The sequence below is a fragment of the Taurulus bubalis genome (assembly GCF_910589615.1).
Source record: "Taurulus bubalis genome assembly, chromosome: 11".
NCBI classification, from domain to species: domain Eukaryota; kingdom Metazoa; phylum Chordata; class Actinopteri; order Perciformes; family Cottidae; genus Taurulus; species Taurulus bubalis.
The window spans coordinates 20864877-20888245 of NC_136599.1; the positions used below are offsets into that span (position 1 = coordinate 20864877).

At 42.7% G+C, this 23369-nt stretch overlaps 1 protein-coding gene across 1 annotated transcript in view; it reads right to left on the minus strand.

The window, feature by feature from the left end:
* Positions 1–1045: 1045 nt before the first annotated feature.
* The window catches only part of ajap1 (adherens junctions associated protein 1), a gene marked incomplete at both ends in the record, with an annotated part of 44629 nt that continues 22305 nt past the window's right edge, over positions 1046–23369 (minus strand). Inside the window, 4 exons of the mRNA XM_079225723.1 lie at positions 1046–1118; positions 2816–3058; positions 3196–3283; positions 17041–17792. Of these exons, the coding sequence (XP_079081849.1) occupies positions 1046–1118; positions 2816–3058; positions 3196–3283; positions 17041–17792 (1156 nt within the window). The remainder of the gene's footprint in view (positions 1119–2815; positions 3059–3195; positions 3284–17040; positions 17793–23369) is intronic.

Below are 23369 nucleotides of genomic sequence, written 5' to 3' on the forward strand. Positions count from 1 at the left end.
AGTGTCCAAAGAGTGATCACACTATTTTACAAAAAGAAGCTGTTTTTGTGTGTTTGTTGTTTCCAACTGGAACCTGCGGAGAACAAAAAAACAATCACAATTATCACTCACAGCCCAGCACACAAAACAAACAAATATGAAACAGTCACTGTAACACTGACAGGATTTTCAGAACAGGCCTATATTTTCTAATTTGATGTTGTATCCAGCTCTAGCCTGATAAAAAGCACATGAACTGGCAATGCTACATTTTAAACATATCCTGTAGCATACATTCAAGGAGAACATATGGTTTGCAGTGTATTAATAAGGGATCTGATGTCTTTTAAGGCTGCATCACTGTGGACACGCTGTGCAGAGCGGAGCTGACTGAGACTAATGTGTGTCCAGACATCGGCGAGGCGCTGTCCTCTCACTGCACTACCTGCAGGCCATCTATTCCTTCTCAAAATCTGGGTCAATAGCAGACGTTACACCTCCCCCCGGGCTTCCAGCAACACTGTGGGGCCAGAGCATGTGTTTAACTTTCAAGCTTTGAATTTCAAATGCGAGCCATTCTGGCATATATTAGCCATGCATAAAAAATATGGCACAAGTCGAGTAAAAGTGCTCCTTCACTCCGGTTCAGAGTGTTCAAAACAATATGCGTTGGTGTCAGGATGAGAGTGGCGGCACACGTATGAACGAGAGTGTTTCAGAGACGAGGAGGGAAATTATTAATTGTGAATTGAGCTTATGAATACTGATATATAAATAATTAACTTCATATCTCAACGAGACATCTGATACCGCACTGAACTGGATTCCTCAGCCTCTTTTTTTGCATCACCGCGCAGACGATGGAGAGGAGCATAATCATGTCACAAATAACAAACATATGCCAAGTTCTCAACTATTCCCAAAGTGGGGCAGCATCGCCGCGGTGATCGAGGTGGCCGGGGCCCAGGCGACGGTCAGCAAGGGGACAAAGTGGCACGCTACCCACCAGAGCGTCAATTCAGGAAGTGTCTTCCGCCCACAGGAAGTGAGCAAGGCCTGAAGCTCGTCAACAAGAGATCTCGAACCATTTCTCTGACACGAAGGCCACAGGAATCAGTTGTCTTTCAGTGGGGGAGGGCCTGCGGGACAAAGAGGTGGGAGCGTTAATACTGATATATGGCAGTTTGATTGCTTTCATATTTATATTCTGAAGTCACATTATTGCTGAGTAGGCGCGCTGATAGCTGTTTTCCAAGGACTCCATACATCCTCGCAAAGACCTGCTGTAGTAATCAAACCTTTAGTGCCAGAGTCAACACTGTGCTTCATCGGGCACAGACCAACACAACAGAGATAATCGCATACTGAAGCCTCCGGAAATCCTAGATTATCAGCAACAATGTTGCTGAAAAATGTGGCCATCCCTCCATGGCTTTAAATAAATAAATACAGACACTTTGGACTATTTACACCAGATGAATGATCCTATCCTCGCTGCCAGCATAATGAATCTGTTACAGGGTTTTGGATACACAGAGTAAGTGTGACCATCTCTGCCGGCACTGCAGCTTCGATGACTGTTACTGTTATCCACTCAGACAGAAAACACCGTCGAAACTCCACAAAGCGTATTGTTACACTACATACAAATGAAAGTTTATGCCTGATTTCTATGGAAAACACACCTGCCATGTCAGATCATATCACAAAGAGAGACACATCTTCCCCTGCAGAGGGAAGCGATTTCAGCTCCGTGATATGCAAACACGCCAATGACTCACCAGTGTTACATCTCGTGGTATAAAGCAGCGCGTATTAGCTGGGTTGGTAAACATGGATGTGTTGTCTGCAGATTGCTGATATCACATATATGATACATATACATACTGTCTGACATTTGAAATGCTGTCAGAGGGATCAGTGAGACAGAAATGGCACCGTAAAGGCTTCATTGACTCAGTACGCAACCACGGAACTCGCTGGTAGGTCTAGATTGCTGTGTGCAGCTCGAGGCGCCGCTCAGCCAGGTGTGCGGCAGAAGGATGAAGAATGAGGTGATGGACGACAGAGTTAAAGGCAACCAATTTGTGTGTGACTTCGCTGAGAAACAAACCTCTGACTGAAGCTGACTGCGGTTCAGAGTAGCAGCAAACACCAAGGGGAAGAGTGTGAGGAATCCAAGCTGGAAATGCACCGATAACGATGCTGATATCGGCCTGATGCCGACTCAAAAAGCTTGAGCAGGTATCGGTGACATTGTGCCGTTACGTGGTAAAGGATTGTTACTCTGCCGATACCCAAAGCCAGGGATTTCTTAACCAGGCCTGATTCAATGCTTTAATCACGGCTTTCTACAACGATATAGACCAAACTTCGTAAAAAGCCAGAAGTTTGGAGCCCTCTGGAACATTCTAATGCCACTATTATATCTGTACACATTAGTATTGCATATTTTATTGAGTTATGTGTTGGATCCTTGTCGAGGAGAATTAAGTATATTGTGCATTTTAGCCCACACAATTAAAAAGCATGCCTTTTCCTGAACGTAAGGAATTAAGAATGAATTACTCCACATTAATTAACGTTTTATTTAATTTTTTAAACATGATTTAGGTCCTCTGACCTCATATAATAATTGGTCAATGGGAAATATACAAGAACTTTTTAAAGTGGGAAATTACAGTGTGAGGCATTGCCTACATTTGACTTGACCGCAGTGGACAAAGAATCTTGTTGTAAAAGCATAAAGTGTCTGTGGGTTTCCAGTGCTGGCTGACTGAACTAATGTTCCAATGTGCATCCACATTGTGCAATAAACAGCCCTGGACCGGCGTACCTGTTCCCGTTGTACGCGGTCTTGTAGACGGGCGTCTGCTGGATCATCTCATCAGTGTAGATGGGCACGGCTGTCCGGACGCACTCATGTGAGCACTGCAGGCTGTCATTGTAGGCAGTGAATATGTCCACCTTGCTGGGCACCCGGGCCGGGGTGAAGTCTGTCAGGTTTTGGCAGCTTTCTTCCTGCTGGTGGATCTTGCGCTGATGGCTATTGTGGCGGCCATTTCCCGACTGCGCACAGCTACAGAAACACGCACCAAAGACAAGAAACGAACATAAAATCATACCGTGTACCCTGCTGAATCATCTGCTGGGGTTTTCTGGCAAAGCGTGAGCTTCCGCAGGTAATGAGTTAAAAAGTAAAGGAATCTTTCCTACCAGTTTTTAAGGACGAGTGTTGTGATCAAGGCTGCGATAACCATTATGAGAGACACAGTGATTGTGATTATCTGGTGAACTGCCAAACCTGCAGAAAGAAAATAAACACGAGAGCAGAGGATTAGATTTGTTGAGGAAATTGTATCGCTCCGGTTGCCCACAAGCACTTCACTTCTCTCTTCTGTGCTGTACAAACTCTCCAAGGGTGGCTCTCTTGAAAAGTAGAGGGTGACATTTTGCTCTTCCGTAAGTATTGATGACACTGTCTTCTGCGGCTATTCATAATTTAAGAGTAATGTGAATTATTCCATTACATTACAGCCAACTGTAATGGATAACCAAGTCAAAGTTTTCTCTAAGTGCTTGTAAAACTTCTTATTCTTCTTATTCACAGTTTTATTTTGTATTTGTCAAACCAAATGAATCCTTCAAGAGCTCGTTGTCACCTTTTCTCACCTGAACGTACTCCTGCAGATTTAGGCCCCAGGCTTTTTATTTGAACATGAAGTGAGAGTAAATTGTTTGATATGCTGTATCAAATAAAATGTTTGATCATAAAGGTGGCCCTGATAGGTAGTCTGAGCGCTTTGGAAAGGAAGGCGTGTTAAATGCAGGGTGGAGGAGTGACACATACACGAGCAGTAAAGCTGGTTTGTTTCATATATTTGCATAAAGCAAGTGTTCATGCTAATCTTAAGAGTGTCATTGAAGACTCTGGATGTGTTTATTACACATTGAACTAAAAACAATTTTAATAGCAAAATAAAGAGACACATAACTAAATGAGTATATGACTGTCACAGTCATAAATACATTTTATGTAAATCAAACTTTACGGAAATCACACCATTCAGAGAATTTGCTTTGATATCATCAATTTTACAATGTCAACTTGACTTTCTGTGCCAGAAAAACTAAACAATGAGCTAAACTGCACCTTAGAGCTGAGGGGAACTTACAGGGTGAGGATAATTCTGTCACCTTTTTCACATTGCAGTCATTTGATCCCTTGTAAATATTGCAATATTGCAAAGTAGCATTATTGAATAATGCTGCTTTGAGGGACTATCATCGCTACTACGTCCCCGGAAAGCTAATTGATTGCAGTACTTATAGCGGTGAAGTCGTGTGAACCACAGATAATACACGACAGTGGAGAAAAAGTAACTCCAGCCAGGATGTATCCACCGGTCACCCACTTCATATTCATAATGCACGGCCTGCTTCAGATCTACTTTCACTTGTCTGCTCCATTATAAAACATCATTATTCGACAAATTAAAACCCAATTACAGTGCTATCAAAAGGACAACGGAGACAATGGTTGAAAAAAATGACAACTTGTTCAGACTGGATCCTCAAACGCTGAACGGTCAATGGAGAATAAACTCAGTGACTTTCACTGAGTGATTTAAGAAGGATTATAAACCCATCAGCCTCTGTATAATCAAACCGAGTCAAACCAGAGCAATGGAAACGACGGCGCTGTACTTTAGTGACAGGTATCTGGTTCATTGCATTGTCTTGCTAAGCTGTTTGGACAGTGCAAAGCCATGCAACTACGTCTAATAAAGTGCTTAAAACACACAACTATTAACTAACTACCATTACGCCGAATTAGTGGGAGCCCTGAGCTTGTTTCTCTGCAAGGAGCCGGGTCAGGGTGATGGGAGACACCCGACGTGTGTTCTTTATATCCGGTCTACTCCGTAACTTAGACCTTTATGTCCAGTCTACTGTCTAAACCCTGCTTCACAAAGACATGATGTTGGAAATGTAAGCAGGTTTTCAGCGCTTTTTTGGCGACCTCAGGAAATTCTGCCTTGATTTTAGACCGGAACACCGGCAGAGTTGTTTTTGGGGTAACGTGTCACGTAACCTCTTGACATGTGTCAATATGCTCAGATGCACAGGCTGATGCATCCGGTCATTTTTTTCATTCATTCTTTCCAAGGGACCCACAAACCGGTACCGGTTGGGGACCGCTGCTTTAAACGATGCATTCCTTTTCCTTTTTCCGATGCAACTAGGGCTGCAACAACGAATTGATAAAAATCAATTATCAAAAGTGTTGGCAACGAATTTCATTGTCGATTCGTCGATTATTACGGCATTCAATAAGTCGCGAAAAAAAAGAAGAAGAGCCGAGCAACTGGCCGCCAGCGTGTCTGAGATTGGAGTGAGACACCGAGAAACGCTGAGGTTGTGATCTTCGCAAAAATAAAACATCTTTGACGTGACGTGTCGAGTCTTGGCCAACCAGCGTTAAGATGTCTACAGCGACTTCATTTCCCTCTAACTTGTTTTTAATGGAAGCTAGTCAGCTTGCTATCACGTTAGCTAACGTGTTTGGGTTGTGTATTGTCGTTAAAGTTCCGTTATGTTCCGCTACAGTTCAGTCTTGCTTGTAAAAAAGCGTAACGTAGTGAAACATGCCGTCACCCCCCGGTCTGGGTCAGTTCACGCTGTCACTCGTTAACGTTAAACCGGCACACCGGCGGATCTGGCTGCAGGTTTTTTTTTTACTCAAAGTAGAATGAAGCAAATCACGTCGTTGGGTTTAGCCAACAACGTGATGTCGTGGTCATAAGAGACCCAGATGTTGATCAGATGATGTGAATTAAATAGTTTAAGGAAGAGGACGCTCTATTGCAGCGCAGCTTGATGCAAGGCTGAGATGAAGTGGAGCTGGGCCTGAAGGTCAGAACAGATGTGAGAGGAGCAGTACAGCTTCCCTCTGTCCCAGTATTTCATACATATTGATAAAGCAGGGTATGTAAAAGCAGCCTCTGCTCCAAGGAGATCAATTACAGTAAAATGGGCTCACATTTGGCAGATGTAAAGCATACATGTGCATGTTTTTAGTGTTAGTCCATTTTTATTTTATTTTTTTAATTAACAGCTCAGGGATGTTCAAGGAGCAACCTGTATGTGCTTTCTGAAGATGTTTTGCACGGTCAGTTCTGTTTTTGAATAAATAAAACATGTCTTTTTGATTTTTTGTTTTTTTTATCTAATTCATTGATTAATCGGAAAAATTATCAACCTATTAATCGATTATTAAAATAATCGTTAGTGTCCCTAATCTTAACCAGTTTGCGGTTATGCATGTGGACCAAAGGTTCTCGGCTTGCTCCCTTTGTTCCGTATGACTACGGTACAAAAGCATTGTTCTTATTTAAACACTTAAGACTCCTGTGTGTGCTGATCGCTCACTTTTGCCAGAGGAGAGTAATCCACAAACAAAACTGTGCGGTACATGTCTAAAGTGAGGATTAGTGTGAGCCTATTCAACTGCACTGTACGGTAAGTGTGTTGTGTGTGTGGGTGAGTGATACAGCGTGAGGGCCACGAGGACACAATGACACACTGCAGCAGGTGACATGCTGCAGGAGGGGGAGAAAAACAAAAAAAGCCGTCATGATGAAAATGCCCACGTGTGCCTTATACATCTCTCCATCAGCCAGCTGCCTAGCTGCTGATCCAAGCCAATTTGTCTTCGGAAAGACTCAAAAGGAAGTGCTGCTCGCTCATTTTGGGAAAGCATGCGGCCTCTCCTCTGCCTGCCTGTCGCCCCGCCAAGCCTCCTCTTGGATAATAAACTTCTGCGGGCCGAGGCGGTGCAAGAGGCAGGCCAGGTCAACCTTGGATTAATGATATCTCCGGCTGGCTCAGGGAAGCCTTACCTTCCCAGCACAATCAGAGTCCCTCGCCACGGGAAAGGCACATTAACTTATCTGGCGAGTCATTTGCATTTCCCTCATATCCGCTCTCTGCCCCCCCCACACCCTCTATTCCCTCTCTGCCCGTCTCCGGCTGACGTCGAGGCTGTTAGGTTGAAAGTGTTCGGTTATAAATTAACATCTGTCCGAGTTCAGGCATAATAGAGCTTGACCCTGACCTTGATCAATAGCAAAGGTCTCTGCTGGGAATTGTTTTGTTTTTTTCATTGACGTCAGCGTGAAAGGGAGCACTTCCCAGTCAGGAAATGTCTAATTAAATGCTGCACTTGGCGAATTTGCTCTGGAATATCACCACTGATTAAATCACATTATGGCACTACATTAGGTCGGGCACTGTCCATACCTCTCATGGACACTCCTGAGCAGGGGAACTTCTGAGCATAATACAGACTGGACATGGAGTGCCAGCAACCATTGATTGGCGAATGTTTAAGTGCCAGTGAACGCAACACATGCATGTTTAGCAGCTCCGCCAGACTGAATCCGATTGCCCCAGTTGATAAAACGCAAACATGCTGTGTGTAGTTCACTGATGCTATGCGACATGTTCTCGTTACACTTAAGTCCAAATAGCTCATTAAGCGTTCCTCCAGGCTGCCGTTCAAAGCCAAAAATATGTACACTTTCCTCGAACCGCTTTTTAACGAAACAAATTATCCCGACAATGTAAGGTCGAGCAAAACAAACATCAACATTAAGTCCATTATAACCTCATTTTCGGGGCATTATGTTTCAGGGTAAAGAGATAATCGAGCAGATAATGATACGGGTGACAAATCTGAGTTCAGAGACCAGTTCTATTTTCATCCAGCACTGCCAGTTGGAGGGAAGGACATTTGGCCCGGACATCTGAAACTCATTGAGCCCTGGCAGTCGGGTTGAAATTTCACCTTTGGCAATCACCTTGCTTTGAAGGAAGCCGGTTAGGTTTTGTTTGGTCAAATCACTGCCAAACAAAGAGAGGCAGAGAGGGAGATAGATCAAGAGAGAAGGGACCAGAACAGGATCCAGAGAGGAGAGGACAGCTAGCTTGTGACCTCGGCGGCAGCAGGATTTGAGCCCCCGTCGCTGCTCCCAGCAAGAAATAAATTAGATTTCATTCTTTTATTTGCCTTCATGGCCATGACAGTTTGATGAACACGTCAAGGAAAAGCAAGGCGGTTAGATGAAATCTATCCTCGCTACCTACTTTTAATAAAAGAATCCCAGCTCAGACACAAATACTCAGTGTGGGGTCAATAAATGTGCCTAGCAGGGAACGTCTGGTTGGGAGCAGATTCTCTATGATTTTTTTCATTGTCACATCTCATTAGCTCAGTATCTTCAGGCTAAGTCCATCAAAGATATGTATATCAATCTTCAGTGAGATAATGTTTGCCTCGGTACAGATTAAAATATCAAGTGAGTATTTGTAAGCGGTCATGACGAACCCTGAGAAAAGTACCCAAGACCCTCAGCTTTAATTCACCTGGAGCACCGAAGCTTCAGGAGTCAGAGGATTTCACTTAGAATTTAACATATTTATTGAGTTGTGTCCAGGTCCGAAACAAAGGGTGTGATTTGCTAGTGTTGGTGGCACCAAAAAATAAATAAATGAATTTATTAGTAGCTGCTTTACTGACACAAGATGATCCCAAGATGTCATTTCAGTCAAGACTGGAACTCTTGTTCGTTCAGCAACTCTTATTTCCACACAGAATACGCAAACTATTTGCAGCCAAGCTTTTCTTGGGAGCATTTTTCGTATCGCTTATTCGTCACAACCCAGGTGTGTAAAGGTCTCGAGTCATGACAGTGTGTCAGTGAGTGGGCATGCCAAATACCAGGACCCCGAAGCCATGTAGCTTTGCTGCTGTGTAATGCCAAGTTGTCATGACAGACTGCATCAACGTATCGAATATCAAATTAATGTACTTGTGGACATATGTTTTATGTCAAAATCGCAAAGTGAGAATATATTGTTACAGCCAGCTGTAACTTTTAGCAACCAAAGACAATTTCAGCCTCTGCATGCAACCACTTGTATGACCTTGCTGAATTCCTGACTATCGGCAATTTACATGGTGAATTATGGGACAGCAGGCAGTTAGTGCTCTCAGTAGCAATGCCATGGGGCAATACTGGACAGATGATGAGGAAAAGAGAATTAACTAGTATGCGTGCGTGTGTGCGTGTGTGTGTGTGTGTGTAGTGGTGAGCCCAATCAGGCATCCATAGCAAAGAGCCATTTAGGGCTAATGGAGCCTCCGCCCACGCACTGCTGGCTTAAAAGCTCCTAAGAAATGTGGGGAAGGCCCCTCATTTGTAAAACAGTTAGTTGTGGCTTACAAAAGTTGAGGCGCCTCCCTCCCACACGCCACGGAGCACATTTGTATGGGCATATGCAATGCAGGCTAATGCGCTACATGACCCGCGGCCGAGATCGCCTCTGCTACAACCTGGCATCTGAGCGGGACAGGTTGGGGGGGAAGACTTCCTTCAAAGGCGGCGTGCTGATGGCGAGGAATTGCCAATTAGCGCCGGTGTCAAGGTGTCAGTCTAGGCTGATTTCCAGTGAGCCGCCAAGCAATCTAAAACACTTATTGAAGAAGAGGGTGCGGAGAGAGGGCCAGAGAAACAATTACTCTTTCATGCCTTTTCTCGCGTTGTGTCGAAGCCTGACTGAGTTATGCCCTGCATAACTCAGTCAGGCTGGAGGGCAAATGTTAGAACGGCCCAAAAAAAAGGGGGGGTGTATTGCTTCCATGGTGGCATCCCTTACAGGAAGGATTTTGCACCCGTCTTGTGCGCCGGCCTTTGTTAGTAACAGTGGCGAACACGCAGTAGCTCATCCTGTTAGCAACAGACAAATGGAAATGACTGTAATTTTCGGGTGGGTGTGAAATGTCATTGCTACTGAAGCAGCTCCAATCAGTCATCCTGAAATCTGTGCGCTGTCACGTTGGAGACGGTAGTCTTTTTTTTACCAAACAAAGCTTCTCTGAATTGTTCAGCAGGTGAATGGAGTGGGAGACACACCATGCACCTGCACTGTTTGGCTCTGAGACAAGTTATCCTGCATGCTCCATCATCCTCTCTGTGTTTCCTGTCCAGCAGCACCATGTGCCCCTTCTCAACAAAGCGGAAGTCACAATAAATACACACAAATTAGTAAAAAAATAAAAATAAAAGTCACATTCAAATTCTGTCCCTTCTGGTTGACAGAAACTCTCCTGCATCCAAATACTGTCTCAGTCAACATCTGGCCTTCTCTTCCGTGTGTTGAGCCATGAGAGTGAAACCCCTTCATCTCACTGTAAATCAGGGAACGGGGGTTTGACTCCGCACGCCTGTCACAGGGCATCAGCGTTTAAGTCCAGATTTAACGCTCGTGAAAAGCCACTTTATTTTACCCACTTTATTGAGAGTCAATACAGAGAATAATGGCACATTTATTGGATTGCCATGGTAACCGTTGGGAGAAGTGCTTTCTCTCCGTCTCCCTGTGCGTCTCTCCCGGTGGAGGAGGCTGAATTGTACGCCTCTACAGGTCCACCACAGGTCATAATGCTGCATTACAATGTTCACCGAGCTCTTTAAAAATAGATCCCCGGGACACTTAACATACATTTTACATGCGCTCACTGTGCGCTACAGTGGATGTAGACTTACTTATTTACCGGATATTATCTTTTACTTGAGAGAATTATACACGTCTGTTTCAGGATGCCACAGGACAGAACTGTGGACCACATCGAGTACACATGGATCTGTGGAAATCTGATTGGAATTTCAAACCAGATTCCAAATGTGCTTTGTATCCAATTTGCAAAAATCATATTTCATGTTTTTTGTTTTAAAAATCAATCTGGATACAATCTGGAAATGCCCAAAACAGGGCTTGCAGTCTGAACGAGGCTTTAGGAAGTATTTTATTTTTATTATGGCTGATGACAGTCACAAGTAGGGAAGTGCTTGACTGAAAATATGTCTGTCAACCCTGAATTGTAAAATTAACAATGAAGTGTGTGTGTGTGTGTGTGTGTGTGTGTGTGTGTGTGTGTGTGTGTGTGTGTGTGTGTGTGTGTGTGTGTGTGTGATATATTGGTGAGAGAGAGCATTACTTATTGCCACTTGTTATGATTCTGTGGATTGATAGCTCTTTGTTTGTTTCTGCACTTGACGATGCGTATGGTTCACATACGTGACTAACACAATTTTTTTTTTTTTAAAGTAAATAATCATTAATTTATTTGTATTTGTTGTACTACTTTTGTTTGCATTTAATTACACACCCTTTAGTACCTTTTGCTTTCTCCACACAAGCCGGCGAGCCTAGGACCTTGCGACTCTCAGGCCGCATAGCCAGACCTACGTTATCAGTAGTGGCTTTACTGACTGCAGTTTTAATCATCTCGTAGCCATAATGGAGCTGACAGCTCCATCTGCGTAGAGTAGAGGGGGGTCGCAGTTACTAGCAGCACAGTCACCGGGAACAATCAGCGAGCATCTGGAGGCACTACAGCTAAACCTCTCTCCCTCCTCCCTCTCACCACCTCCTCCTCCTCCTCCTCCCACCTCCTGTATGTCCAGAGCGCTGCGAGAGCAGGATCAACAAGAGGCATCCACTAAGCGCTGCATCGTCTAGACTAAGTCCTGACGGACCAAGATATATATATGCACAAGGTTACATGTACATGCAAGTTATTAACCACCAAAGCTGAACTGTCTACGGCTGCTCGGTGCTACAGCCAGCGGCCTGCTGTGCTATTCCAACTGATTGCAGAATTACAGCAACATTCAGTGGGGCTGCATTTCATAATGACAACTCAGGTATATGGGCTGACACTGAAAACTGTGCATGAAAAAAGAAATGTTAAAAAGAAAATCAAACTATAAATTGGACAGACAGGCCTTTTCACTGATTACAAGCCACATTAAAAGGGTGTGAGCTTGATGGATTTCTTCAATAACAGACAAAGTTGTCCCTTTGGTTGTCCTACACTATCAACGCCAACAGTGAGTGGGAGTAACGACACATCGCCTGCAGTCAATAAGTGCAACACAGACAAGCTGTGACGAGCTGTCGTGTACTCTGTGTCATTACACAGTTGGGGTCCGACCAAACCAAACTGGTCGGCAAAATGACACAGAGGTAAAACGAATGAAACGTGGCTTGTGAGGGTGTAAAGTCCATGGATCATTTCTGCTCACTGACTGACCGCTCCAAATGTAGTAAATGGACAATGTTTCGCGCTGGCCCTTCTTCAGGCATTATAGGTCAATCAAGTTTTCGAGATCACAACTGTTGCTATTGTGATAAAATATTAGACTGCAATGATGGTAGGTTTAGCAGATTTGTTCTTGTTTTATACCTTCAAAACGTATTATGCTGGCTGACCTTATTCCCACGTACTGAAACCAACAAAACAAGTCACATTGCACATCTTCCTTCTAAAGGGGATAAAAAAAGCGTCAAATCACGGCAACATTGACAACAAAATAATGGCCGACTGTGCCAGCAACACACAAAGTGGCTCTACTGGGCCGAGCTGGCATCACACACATGGGGGTAATAAAAAGAGTGAATGAAACTCTGACTATGATGAAATTCCTTTGCACAGAAACATAAAGAGGTAATTTAACGAGGAGACTCTGAATGATCAGACTCTGCCTATAGTTAGTCCAAAGTCTGCAACATCTGACTTAATGTAAGGAGACGTTTCCTTATAGGAGGCAAGAAACTTTGGCAACTTTTCCGCTGTGCTCCGACGCTTTCCTGGCTCCATGATGAGACAGAAGCAACAGGCTGTCACAGATGCATCGTCACTCGATGTATTAATGATTACATTAGACCACAGTCGAGCGGGAAAATGGAAGATTCAGGCTACTGAGCAGCGCTACTGTGTGAGAGAGGCCTTTTTGGAATCTTTTCCTCCTCTGCTCTCAAGCTCTTTACACAAACAACCACTTGCATCCATGTTTGACAGTGATGTGCACTCGCCCCCACCAAACACACACGCACACGCACGCACAAAGCGTGAGATGATTACGGTCATGATACTCGCCTCACGAGCCTTTTGTGGCTGAGACAAAGTACACTAATGGTTTGAATGTGTGCTGGTTGCCTACAGTATTCATGAGTCAGAGTGAATTAGTTCATGCAGACCGTTTATTGCAGGGGTGAATGTTCCTGCTGTAATCCACAGTTTCTGAGCGCCTGACCTGCAATGATATATATATATATATATGTGCATTTTCTGGCCGAAACATTTATCTGAAATAAAAAATGCGCATTATTCTTTCCAAAAACATAAATTCTAATTTTGTTGGATGAGGAAACGAAAATAGGTTATATCCAGTTAATGTATTTGCTACGAATAAAAAGCGACCTCAACATACAGGATGGGCTCCATATGCATTGTCATTATTAATTATTTACATTTTATAGAATAAATATTTGACCAATCAAATAAAAAACGAAATTCCATAGTATATAAACACAGTAATTGTTGGTCAAGGTTCTGCACATAATACAGACATGTTTTGGAGCCACCTGTCATTTCTACATCAGAGCTTTCAGATTGCAATTAGCTGTGATGTCGGGGTGACTGGGTGAGTTTTTCCCAGAGGTGTTCTCTGAGCGGAGGACTTTCTGTCTGAGACACTGGATGATCGAGACAAAGGGAGCTACAACACAGAGCTGCCTCTGTGCACACTTGATTCTCTGATTACTGGGATTAATCCATAGTGAGGAGTTACGAACATAATTTTGATGCCTGCCTCGTTCACACGGGGCACATGGGGTTTCGCGCCCTGCCGCTCTTGTATTTGAACACACAATGTAATACATCTCCATTATCACGACATGGTGTGCACGTGCACCAGCATAACTCTCAAAAGTCAGCCTGGACGTTTTCTTCATACGATATTCAGAGCATTGATGCAGCATCATACGACTATCATCATCGTAAAGATTCATTGGAGTAATGATAGCTCTGATAACTGAGCAGAGGATGAATGCGGTCTCCCTCTGTGTGTGTTGTTATCCAAGGTTGCCCCCACTGGCGGTTACAGCGTGAAGGCCACCTCCGACTGACCCTCTTGCACCCTAGTGCCGCGAGCTGCCGGCTCAGCCGTTGCCATGTTGAGAAGCTGTGTGGAGGAGATAGACTTGCTCGGAATTTGGAAGTTCACACGCCACAGTTTGAATCTGTCTGAGCAAGAACCAGAAAAGCTCTTTCAGCCTTGCCGAGATAGTCCTTTTGTCTTAAGCACTGCCATACGATTTGTAATGCAGGAGTTTCACTGAGGCAGCTATTTTGTGTCATGAATTTGCTGTTTCATTTGGGATGAATGTCAACTTAATTACCCACTAAAATGATGACTTAAAACGATGTTGACATACATATTTTAATATGCAGCGAACATGCCACCATGATCTCCTGAGGTCAAAAATAACATTCCCCTTGCTCTTTGATATCACAAACGCTGTTACTAAATGCAAACAAAAGGCATTCGAGACCGCGTGTTATTGCACTGGTGAGTACTATCATTACTTAACCAATGTAAGCCAGAACATGTAATGTGATCCTTCCTTGTAAAAAAAACAACCTTTCAGATCCGCACGAGTTTCTCTATATTATATAATAGGCATGAGTTATGTGTGTGTGTGTGTGTGTCCTCTTTCCATAGTTAGCTTAAATTATTTTATAAGGGATAAAGTATTTCTTGATTGAACTTAATACAATAATAAATCCCAAGACACGAGCAGAAATCTAGTTGAGTTGTTATGTGAATTCTGATTATCACCCGATTAAGATCGTTAGTTTAAGGTGTTCACTTGAGTTTTTCCTATCCAAGTTTGCGTAATCAGACTTGTAAATTGAATGCAATGTGTCAATAAACATCTTTAAAGACAAAGCAGGAAGAGATAAAAGAAGGAGACGAAGTGAAGCCCCTCTCCTTCGGTAATGGTTTCGTTTTTATCAGCAATCCAATGCTGTGTGGTAATTATGTCTTGCCTTGGGGCCAGTATGAGGCCAACATGGGTTAATGTGTTGTGAAGGCAAAAGGAAGGTTTTCTGGAGCATTTAAGCACCCGGGCATTGCTTTGAAAAGAGATTCCATTCATCTGCTCGGATGAGACACGGTCTGCTTATTGATACAATAATGTGCATCCAGTCTGAGAAATTAGGCCCTTTTTTTTTCCACATCAGACTTCCTCCAGGATGAAATTTCAAGCCTTCATCTTGAATCACTTGGTGGTCTCGCACTCACCTCCCAATCCACAGAAGATAAAGGTTCACAACGTCACTGACGAGACACCTAGATGCTGCCATTTTATTTCCCATTCACTGCATACACCTCGGTCACATAGTACACAATATAGATGTATACCTCTGACATTAAAACTTACTTTTATGATCATTTTTGTTCCCATATAGGAGCTGAGTGTTTCTCTTTTTTAACATGAACTGTGAGGCTACTGTCGTATCAGCTTCACGGTTTGCTTGGCGGTTGGGTGATTGGACAAATATATCGCTGATTGGCCAATAGAGGACATCGCTGTTTGTTGTTTCTTTTACAATGCACTGGGTGTTTTAAAAACTTTATTTAGCTAATTTAATTTCACCACATTTCTCCAGACAGCATAACTCAAGTGGTTGGACAGTACAGTCCTAAAAACAGCAAAGGTGAACTGTCTTGTGAATATATATAGACTTCAAGATTGAGCTAAAATAGATATGTTGTCATTTTTCAGAGTGAGGACAATTTTTTTCTACAGCAGGACTACTGTACTGTACATGTTCACATTCTGCTGTGCTTTAAGACATTTTTCATTGTAATTGAGTAGGAGGTGGCCAAGGACTTTTGATCACCCTTATCGTTAGCTGCCTAATTTTATGACATTCATATTAATGCACCAAATGGGAAAGGTGCAATTAGCATAGTGCTTGCTTCACAAGTTGTTAAACATGACTTATGTTTTATGGCTACCTGTATGGTCCATTTAAAAAGCCCCGTTCCTCATGGACTTAATGAAATGGTAAATCTAATATGTCTGGCTGGGAGGTTTGTGTGTTCACTGCACAGAGGGATGGCCCATAAAAACCACACGTGGTCATGTACAATGTAATTTAGGCACGAGGAGAACCGAGGAAATAATACTCTGTGATTCAGGTGCTATTTTCATAAGCTATTATATCAGTGAAAAGTAGATCATTAGTCATTTCCAATACAAAAACGGGTAGGAGAAAACTCCACATTATTGCTTTTCTATTTGATTTATTCTGAGCAATTTACCCCCATTTTCTCGCAAATAGAAATCCCCAATTCTGTATGCATCGTGACCTTTGTCCCTGTTTGCCTGGGGAGGACGTTAACAGCCAGACAAATGTTGCCTGCATGACACATTATGGTGTATCAGATGCTTCCTTTCACCTGCCAGCAAGAGATTTTCAAACTACCATCCAACTACCATGCAATCAAACCCTGAGTCTCTGTGGGGATAATAATTTCAACATTGTGTGACCATTGTGCTCTTTAAACTGATATTAGTTTCCTCTTACATATCACCTTTACATAATTGTAGGACTACTTTATTTCTTTGTCCAACCTTGACAATGGCGAACGTTCAGTTGATGCTCTCAACAGTTTGTTTTGTTTGTGTGCACATTGGCATACAAAGACAAAAGGCCCATTTCTAAATGTTAAATATTTCAGGTACAGCTTTCACATAAAAAAAAGTCATATGAACTTTGGAGAGCAGAAGCCTATTTATCTTAATCAAATACACTTGAGACACTGCTCTAAATCCCTGGTGTTTATTTCTATGCCATGCAGGTTTCTCCTCTGTTTTCAGGACTGATTTCATGAATTTGTAGTTAAAGATGAAGTAAGCTATTGTTTTGTTAAAATGACAAGCTGCAGAACAGAACTAAATGGACATTTTAACAGCACTGTATCCGTTCAGTATTAAAGACATGGGGTGAGTCTGTTAAGTGTGACTGAAGCAAAAAGATGCAACAAAGGCAGCTCAAACTATGTTTTCTGAAGGTTATGCATAGTAACCATGACATTCATGATATATGATTAGCTGTAAAGCTGTTAGATGTCTTACCTGGTGTGTCCCCATATGGCTTTGGTGGTTTGACAGTCTCCCCGAAGCTGACAGTGGCCTTGGTGGTGCTTAGCCTCTTGGGCTCTGGTGTGGTCACCACAGTCAAAGTCCTTTGGGAAAGACTGGTTGTAGTGCCAGGAGTTGTGGCCCCTGTGGTAGTTGAGACCTTGGTGGACAGCGTTGTGTTGGACTCCTGTTTGCCGTTGTCATCTATGCTATCGGTCCCTGTGGGTCCCCAGTCGATAAATCCGGCCACCGTGGTAGTCCGGCCCTCCTGAGACTTGTCGACGCTGTCCCATTTGAGCTGCCTCCTGGCTCTAAGTAACAACCGCACTGCGTCTCCTCTGCTCCCGCTGGATAAAGCTGCTGGAGCCCCCGCTATTACAGCCAAAGGATCACTTGTCTCCATTTGAGAGTATCTCAACCGGCACTCCTTACACGCTGCTTGTCCTTTATGTGCTGGCTTCCGATGCTTTTGACCCTTGACCCCTGCCCTGTTTTCTTGGGGTGGAGGGATAGGGTTGAGGAGCCGGCGGGCCAATGGGCTCACTGTCCTCCAGTGAAGCTTGTTGGGCGCGTCCCATAGCGGCTGCCAGCGAGGTCGAGAACGAGGCACCGACTTAGGCGTGAGTTTGACCCCCATGCCCTGACTGAGGGGGCTGCACACAGAAAAGTCCAGGGTGAGGTGGGTCATGGCCAGCAGGATCCACACCCAGTGCCCCACGCTGCTGCCTGGCCTCGAAGCAGACGGACTGCAGAGAAGAGAGAAAGTAAACGAGAGGATGCATTTTACAGTCAGTATATGTTCACTTTATGTTCAAACCATACTAATCAGGTTCCCTCCGTCTCCCGCCTTTAAGTTAATGGTCAGTTGTGAAGATTCACATCAGTATTCACCCTCCATTTGCACTCCTGGCAAAGTTATATTCCACAACTTCAACTCCTACTAAATTAAGCTTCGATAATAATTAGCTTCGCAGAGCGCCTCTTGAATTGCAGTCTAAAGGTCGCGTACAAAGTAAATGTTGTACAACATGTGAAAGATTATGGATTTGCACTCTTTGCTCTCAGCAGTCAGACTCAGTGATGACTTCTCCATGATGTTACAGATTTATATCAATCCAGGGATGATTACGCCGACACACAAGGTCAGGCCTGGTTTAGCTGATCATCATATTCTGCATTATCTCCCTCAGCAACAAAGTCATCGGATTCCCGAAGGGCAAGTTGATTATGCAGTGCAATGATCAGGGAGTAACGCACAATGCCCGGCAGAAGACACAGCATGACCAGAATATCGCAGAAACTTTCACCTCCACAGCCACACCATTATTATTAATAATAATAATAAAAATAATGTAATCAAAAAAACAAAGTATGTCCAAAGAAATTCCCTTTGTTATTGTATAAACCTCCCTTCTGTTCATCAACAAGATGGCAAGGTGATAGATAGGCTGGCTGTTCAGGCCAGCACCCTGCAGTAGACTGAATTTACAGACAACCTTCAGCGGCCCCTGGAACAAAGCTACACATTGATTCCCAAGGGAGAAACCTCATTATGGGCTATCTTTCATCTCTGCTGTCCTTGGTCAATTTAAGCCCACGCGGCGGACTCATTTTGGAAGCATCACAGAGGTGATGATGGATGGGAAAGTGTGAATGAGTTCATCGACTGTCAGAGGCGACACAAAGATGTCCGTAGTTCGTATAATCACCAAGTCATGTTCTTGCAAGTCTCCAACTATCGTCTGGCTTTGCTGTGGTGACGTTTGGCGAGACAAACCCGACTGCTGTTGGGGATGCGGGTGTTACGATTGCAGTACAAGTCATCTGCGATTCCTCTCGCACGCAAATCGACATCGTTGCGTTCAAATGTGAATGTTCGCCGAATGAGAGACACTCAGTAGAGATTGCAGTAATTTCACACCAAGTGATTTGATGTACTATAACTGCTCTGCTATATATTTAAAATATGACTGGATGTCAGTTTTAATGAGAAATTCAACACGTCCGCCCACTTGCATGCCCTGTTATACTGTCAGTAAACTAAGCTTGTTCTTGTTCTCTTTGTTTGCACAAAATGGGGAAAGATTGTTTGGATTTGTGAACAAGAATAAAGCTTACCTTTATGTAGAGTAAATGCAACAACCTGAGAGTAACGTTGGCTTGTCACTTAAGTAGCATCAACATAGTTTAGTTCATGTGTCACATTTAAATTAATTCAAACAAATTACATGAAAGTTCTAATGAATTCTGACTTGGTTATTAAAAGAAAAAAGAGAGCCCTACTATTTGGCTTTTTTTCTAAAGCACTGAGTTTTATGGTTTAGTGAGGAGTTTCTAAATACTGTTGGACATTAATGACAAGAAAACATGTTGATTCATGCTCTCATCCATCATTGCCACGTTGCTAAATTTTTATTCAGCATACTAATGAAAGAACAATAGGACTTAATTTAATTCAAGTGACGGCGGGTCAACATTTTGATACACACTTACACTGACGAGGAGTGATTCTGACCATATCTTTATCATCCACCCCACTTTTCTGTTTGACTTGTGCAGGACCAGCAAACCACTAACTGATAAATAATTCAGAACGGCATTTTGATTGAACCATAAATGGTGACTGATGTGGTCATTAAAGAGTAGTGACAAGGTCAGTGTATTAAGGACAGTTAAAAATATGGGTAATAACTTGTCGTGCGAGTGTTTTGGCTATGACCTCCGACTGAGATCCTGGCACCTCACCAATCAACACACTGGAGAAGACTCAAGTTTAACTCTCCATGCCACATTAATGCAATATCTGATTAGGGAAGTGGTGTCACTCACCATGCTCATAATGTGATCTGGAGCAGGATGAGAAGAAGAGCAGTAAAATGTTTCAAGGCCGTGTTTGTTAAAGGGTATCTTCGGTATTTTTACGGCAACTGCTCGCGGCCTGCAATGTAATCCGATCGGGGCCGGCTGGCTTCGTCATTTTCGTCCACTTCAAGCGTTCGCTTTTGCCGTGACAGGCTCCCACTGTTATTGTTATACGTGTCTGACATCATGCTCAACGTGTTAGCACTATCTAAAATATCTTCAACGTCATGGTGAATGTTAAGACGATGTCGACAATGTGGATGAGTTACATTGGGCGCCTGTAGCCTAGTTATTTAAGTTGCTTTTAGCATTATTCCTCAATACTGGACACATTTCAAAAACTGCTGTCCCCATTAGTCACTTAGACACGAACACATGGGGAAGATATAGGGTGCAGGTGAAAATACCAAAAGTTACCCTTTAAGCGCCTTGCTTTAATACCCTGCCGGGCTCAAACATGGATACAGCAATGAGGAAGACTTCAGAGCAGCCGTGGCAACAAGAGTTATCTGACCAAAAATAAAATCCATAATAATAATACTGGAGGTGAAATGTGTGGTGTAAGGGTTGTTGAGTTGGTTATATGGTTTCTACAAGACGGACGACTGTTCTGTGGAGGTGCCAACAGGAGTGGAGCTGCTCAAATCGTGGACTGTTTATGCAACACAACTTGTTGTCTTGTAATCTGGAGTCTTGAAGCCGTTGTGATGTTTACTCTACATGACTCCAAGGGGATTGAGACTGGCAAGTCATAAGATCTTTTCAGGGAACAAATTAACCGTTTGGATTCCAAAAACATGGTCAGTTCATCCAAATAATGCCTATTGTTTTCTGCAACGTTTTTGGAGATGTGTGGAGCCGCTGGCTGAGCGCCTTGAGACCGGCTTCAGTGTGAATAGTCTGCTGGTAGAATCATACTAATTGTTCATTTAGGAGGCAGTATGCAGTAGATACTGATTGAGTGTGAAGTATGTATTACATTAGTATGCGATTTCGAACACAGCCTCAGTGTTATGTTTATTCATGCGAAACAACAACAATAACTCCAATGCAGATTTGTTGATTATTACTATGTAGTGTGAAATAGGCATTATTCATGAATAAAACGCCAACAGCTGAACAAAAGCCGCAGATCACCAACATTGAAATCAAGCTGGGGACAGATTTCTTTAAAAATGGGCACTTTTTCAAAGAGTTGACGTTACTATTGAATACATTCAGTGTGACATTGCAATGATCTAACTCAACATCTAACAGACCTGTCTTTCCCAGGTCTGTTAACCAAATCTGAACAATTTCTGTTCTTTAATATCCTAATTATTTGTATGGTGGCTGTGTAATCCTGAATTGTTAATGACTTGCTTTTGTGTTTAATTATTTGTTAATTAATGAGCATAAACACAGATTGAGGTGATTAATTAACACCACGCTTAAATTACATAGTTAATACATCTCTCAATAAACCAGATGGTGTAGTCGTCATTCAAGTGTTTCAGGTACTGATTCCATGTCAACATTGTTTCTTTGAGTAATGTATATATTTATGAATGTATCAACAGATCAGTTCAAATAATTTAAAAAGTCTTGTTGAAATACATTATTTGTCATTTCATGTATTTAATGTATCTTCCCTGTCATTGTCCATCTCACACAATATGCTATACTGTTGAAGCATTGACACCTTTCTTCAAGGTTAGCCCCTCAAAATACTAACGTCCAGCGGATTTACTCCATAACTCTTAATAGACCATTTTCACAGCATCCGTTTTGACATGTCATCACAGGCTAAACACAGATATAATTAATGGCATCAAGCATGACCCTGTTCCATGGGGCTGGCCCTGGTATTGTGCATGCCGGCTCACCGGAATGGCTGTGAATGAATTATACCAGTGTGTGCCGTGCTACAGTGAGACATGTCCTAATGGCTGCTGTAAAAAGGGCTGTCACACACTAAGGTCCCACTGAGGAATCATGCTTCAGGTTGCTATGCTCTAACAAAACAGCGCTTTCAATTATCTATGTAAACAATAGATAATGTATGATGTATTGACTTTACTAATTGTGCAATTTCAGTATTAAGTAGTTGATTAACAGATTTTATGAGACTGAAGCATAAAGTAGAGTCAACAGGTTTTACTCTGTTTAATCTGCAATAGCAGGTGGCAACCTCCGGTTCTGAATAGTGCTTTAAATTTGCATTCTTTCTAATAGCCAGCACAGGGCGACTCCTCTGGAGGCAAAAAAAGATCTGACTGTATAGAAATCACGAGAAGATATTATGAGTGAATTTTTCAACAGCATGATAAGTTACTATATTTATGGTCCGCTTTAGAGTAAAAAATCAGGGTGTGCTTTAGGGCGGGGCTACCTTGTGGTTGACAGGTCGCTAGCACGTCGTCCGGTCTGGGAGTTGTACGTGTTTTCGTCTTACAACTTTCACAAATGTTTCATTCAGCGAGCGTTAGGTTGTACTTAGCTCCGCCCTCTCCGGTCACTTCTGGTTCTAAATAAACCAAGATGGCAACAGCCAAAACCCCAAATGCATGGCTTCCAAATCTTACTACACAAACTTGTGAGTGATGCCACATTGACGTCTATGATCAATATCACAAAATAAGAGGCTGAACCCTTGCTATATTCTTTTTAACAACGACTATGATGCATTTTCTTTTATTTCAGAATTGTCAAACATAACTTTAAACAACTAATCCGTGATTACCAATTATAAAATTATTCCTATTCTGTGTTAAATTCATATAAGATAAGCCAATATCAGGCAGCATTCATTATGCTACATTCAGTAACATAGCAACAGACATGTTCACTTGTATTGACAAGTCTACATATACTAGTAAAGTACTGTCTCGGCACTTACATCTTCAATGTTGACATGGAGTACAATTATAAACACAGAAAGCACAGTTCATGCCACAGATAAAGTGGAATAGAAATAATAATTTATAAGGCGTGAACATATCATATAAAAGCGACTCTCTAATATTCTTTGACATCCCACATAATGAAAGTATAATTTGGAAGTATACTGCACAGATGGCTGATAAAGTGCAGCATTCACAGCGTGAACATACCAGATTGCTTTCTGGTGGGAATGTGTGTCTGGTGTCCTATTTTATGGGCACATGCTCCATCATACCGTCAATACTAACTTCAGTCTATACAGTTAAGCCTCAACAAGATGGCAGGAAATCCCTTTCGTGGAAATTGTGACATCTCCTGATTGTGAGCTCGTACTGTCCCCGCCTCACACTCATCACCACAAAGCATGGTGATTGTACGGGCGTTTCGCTGCGGGGCACACAGGCAGATGGATTGTTCAGTGAGGAACTGCATTGAGCTGAAAAATTGAAAAACGGTATGTTGGGGAAGGAGGAGGACACATTCCTATGCACACGTTTATTGGAAGACAATAATATTCTCAGATACAGGAGAACAACAAG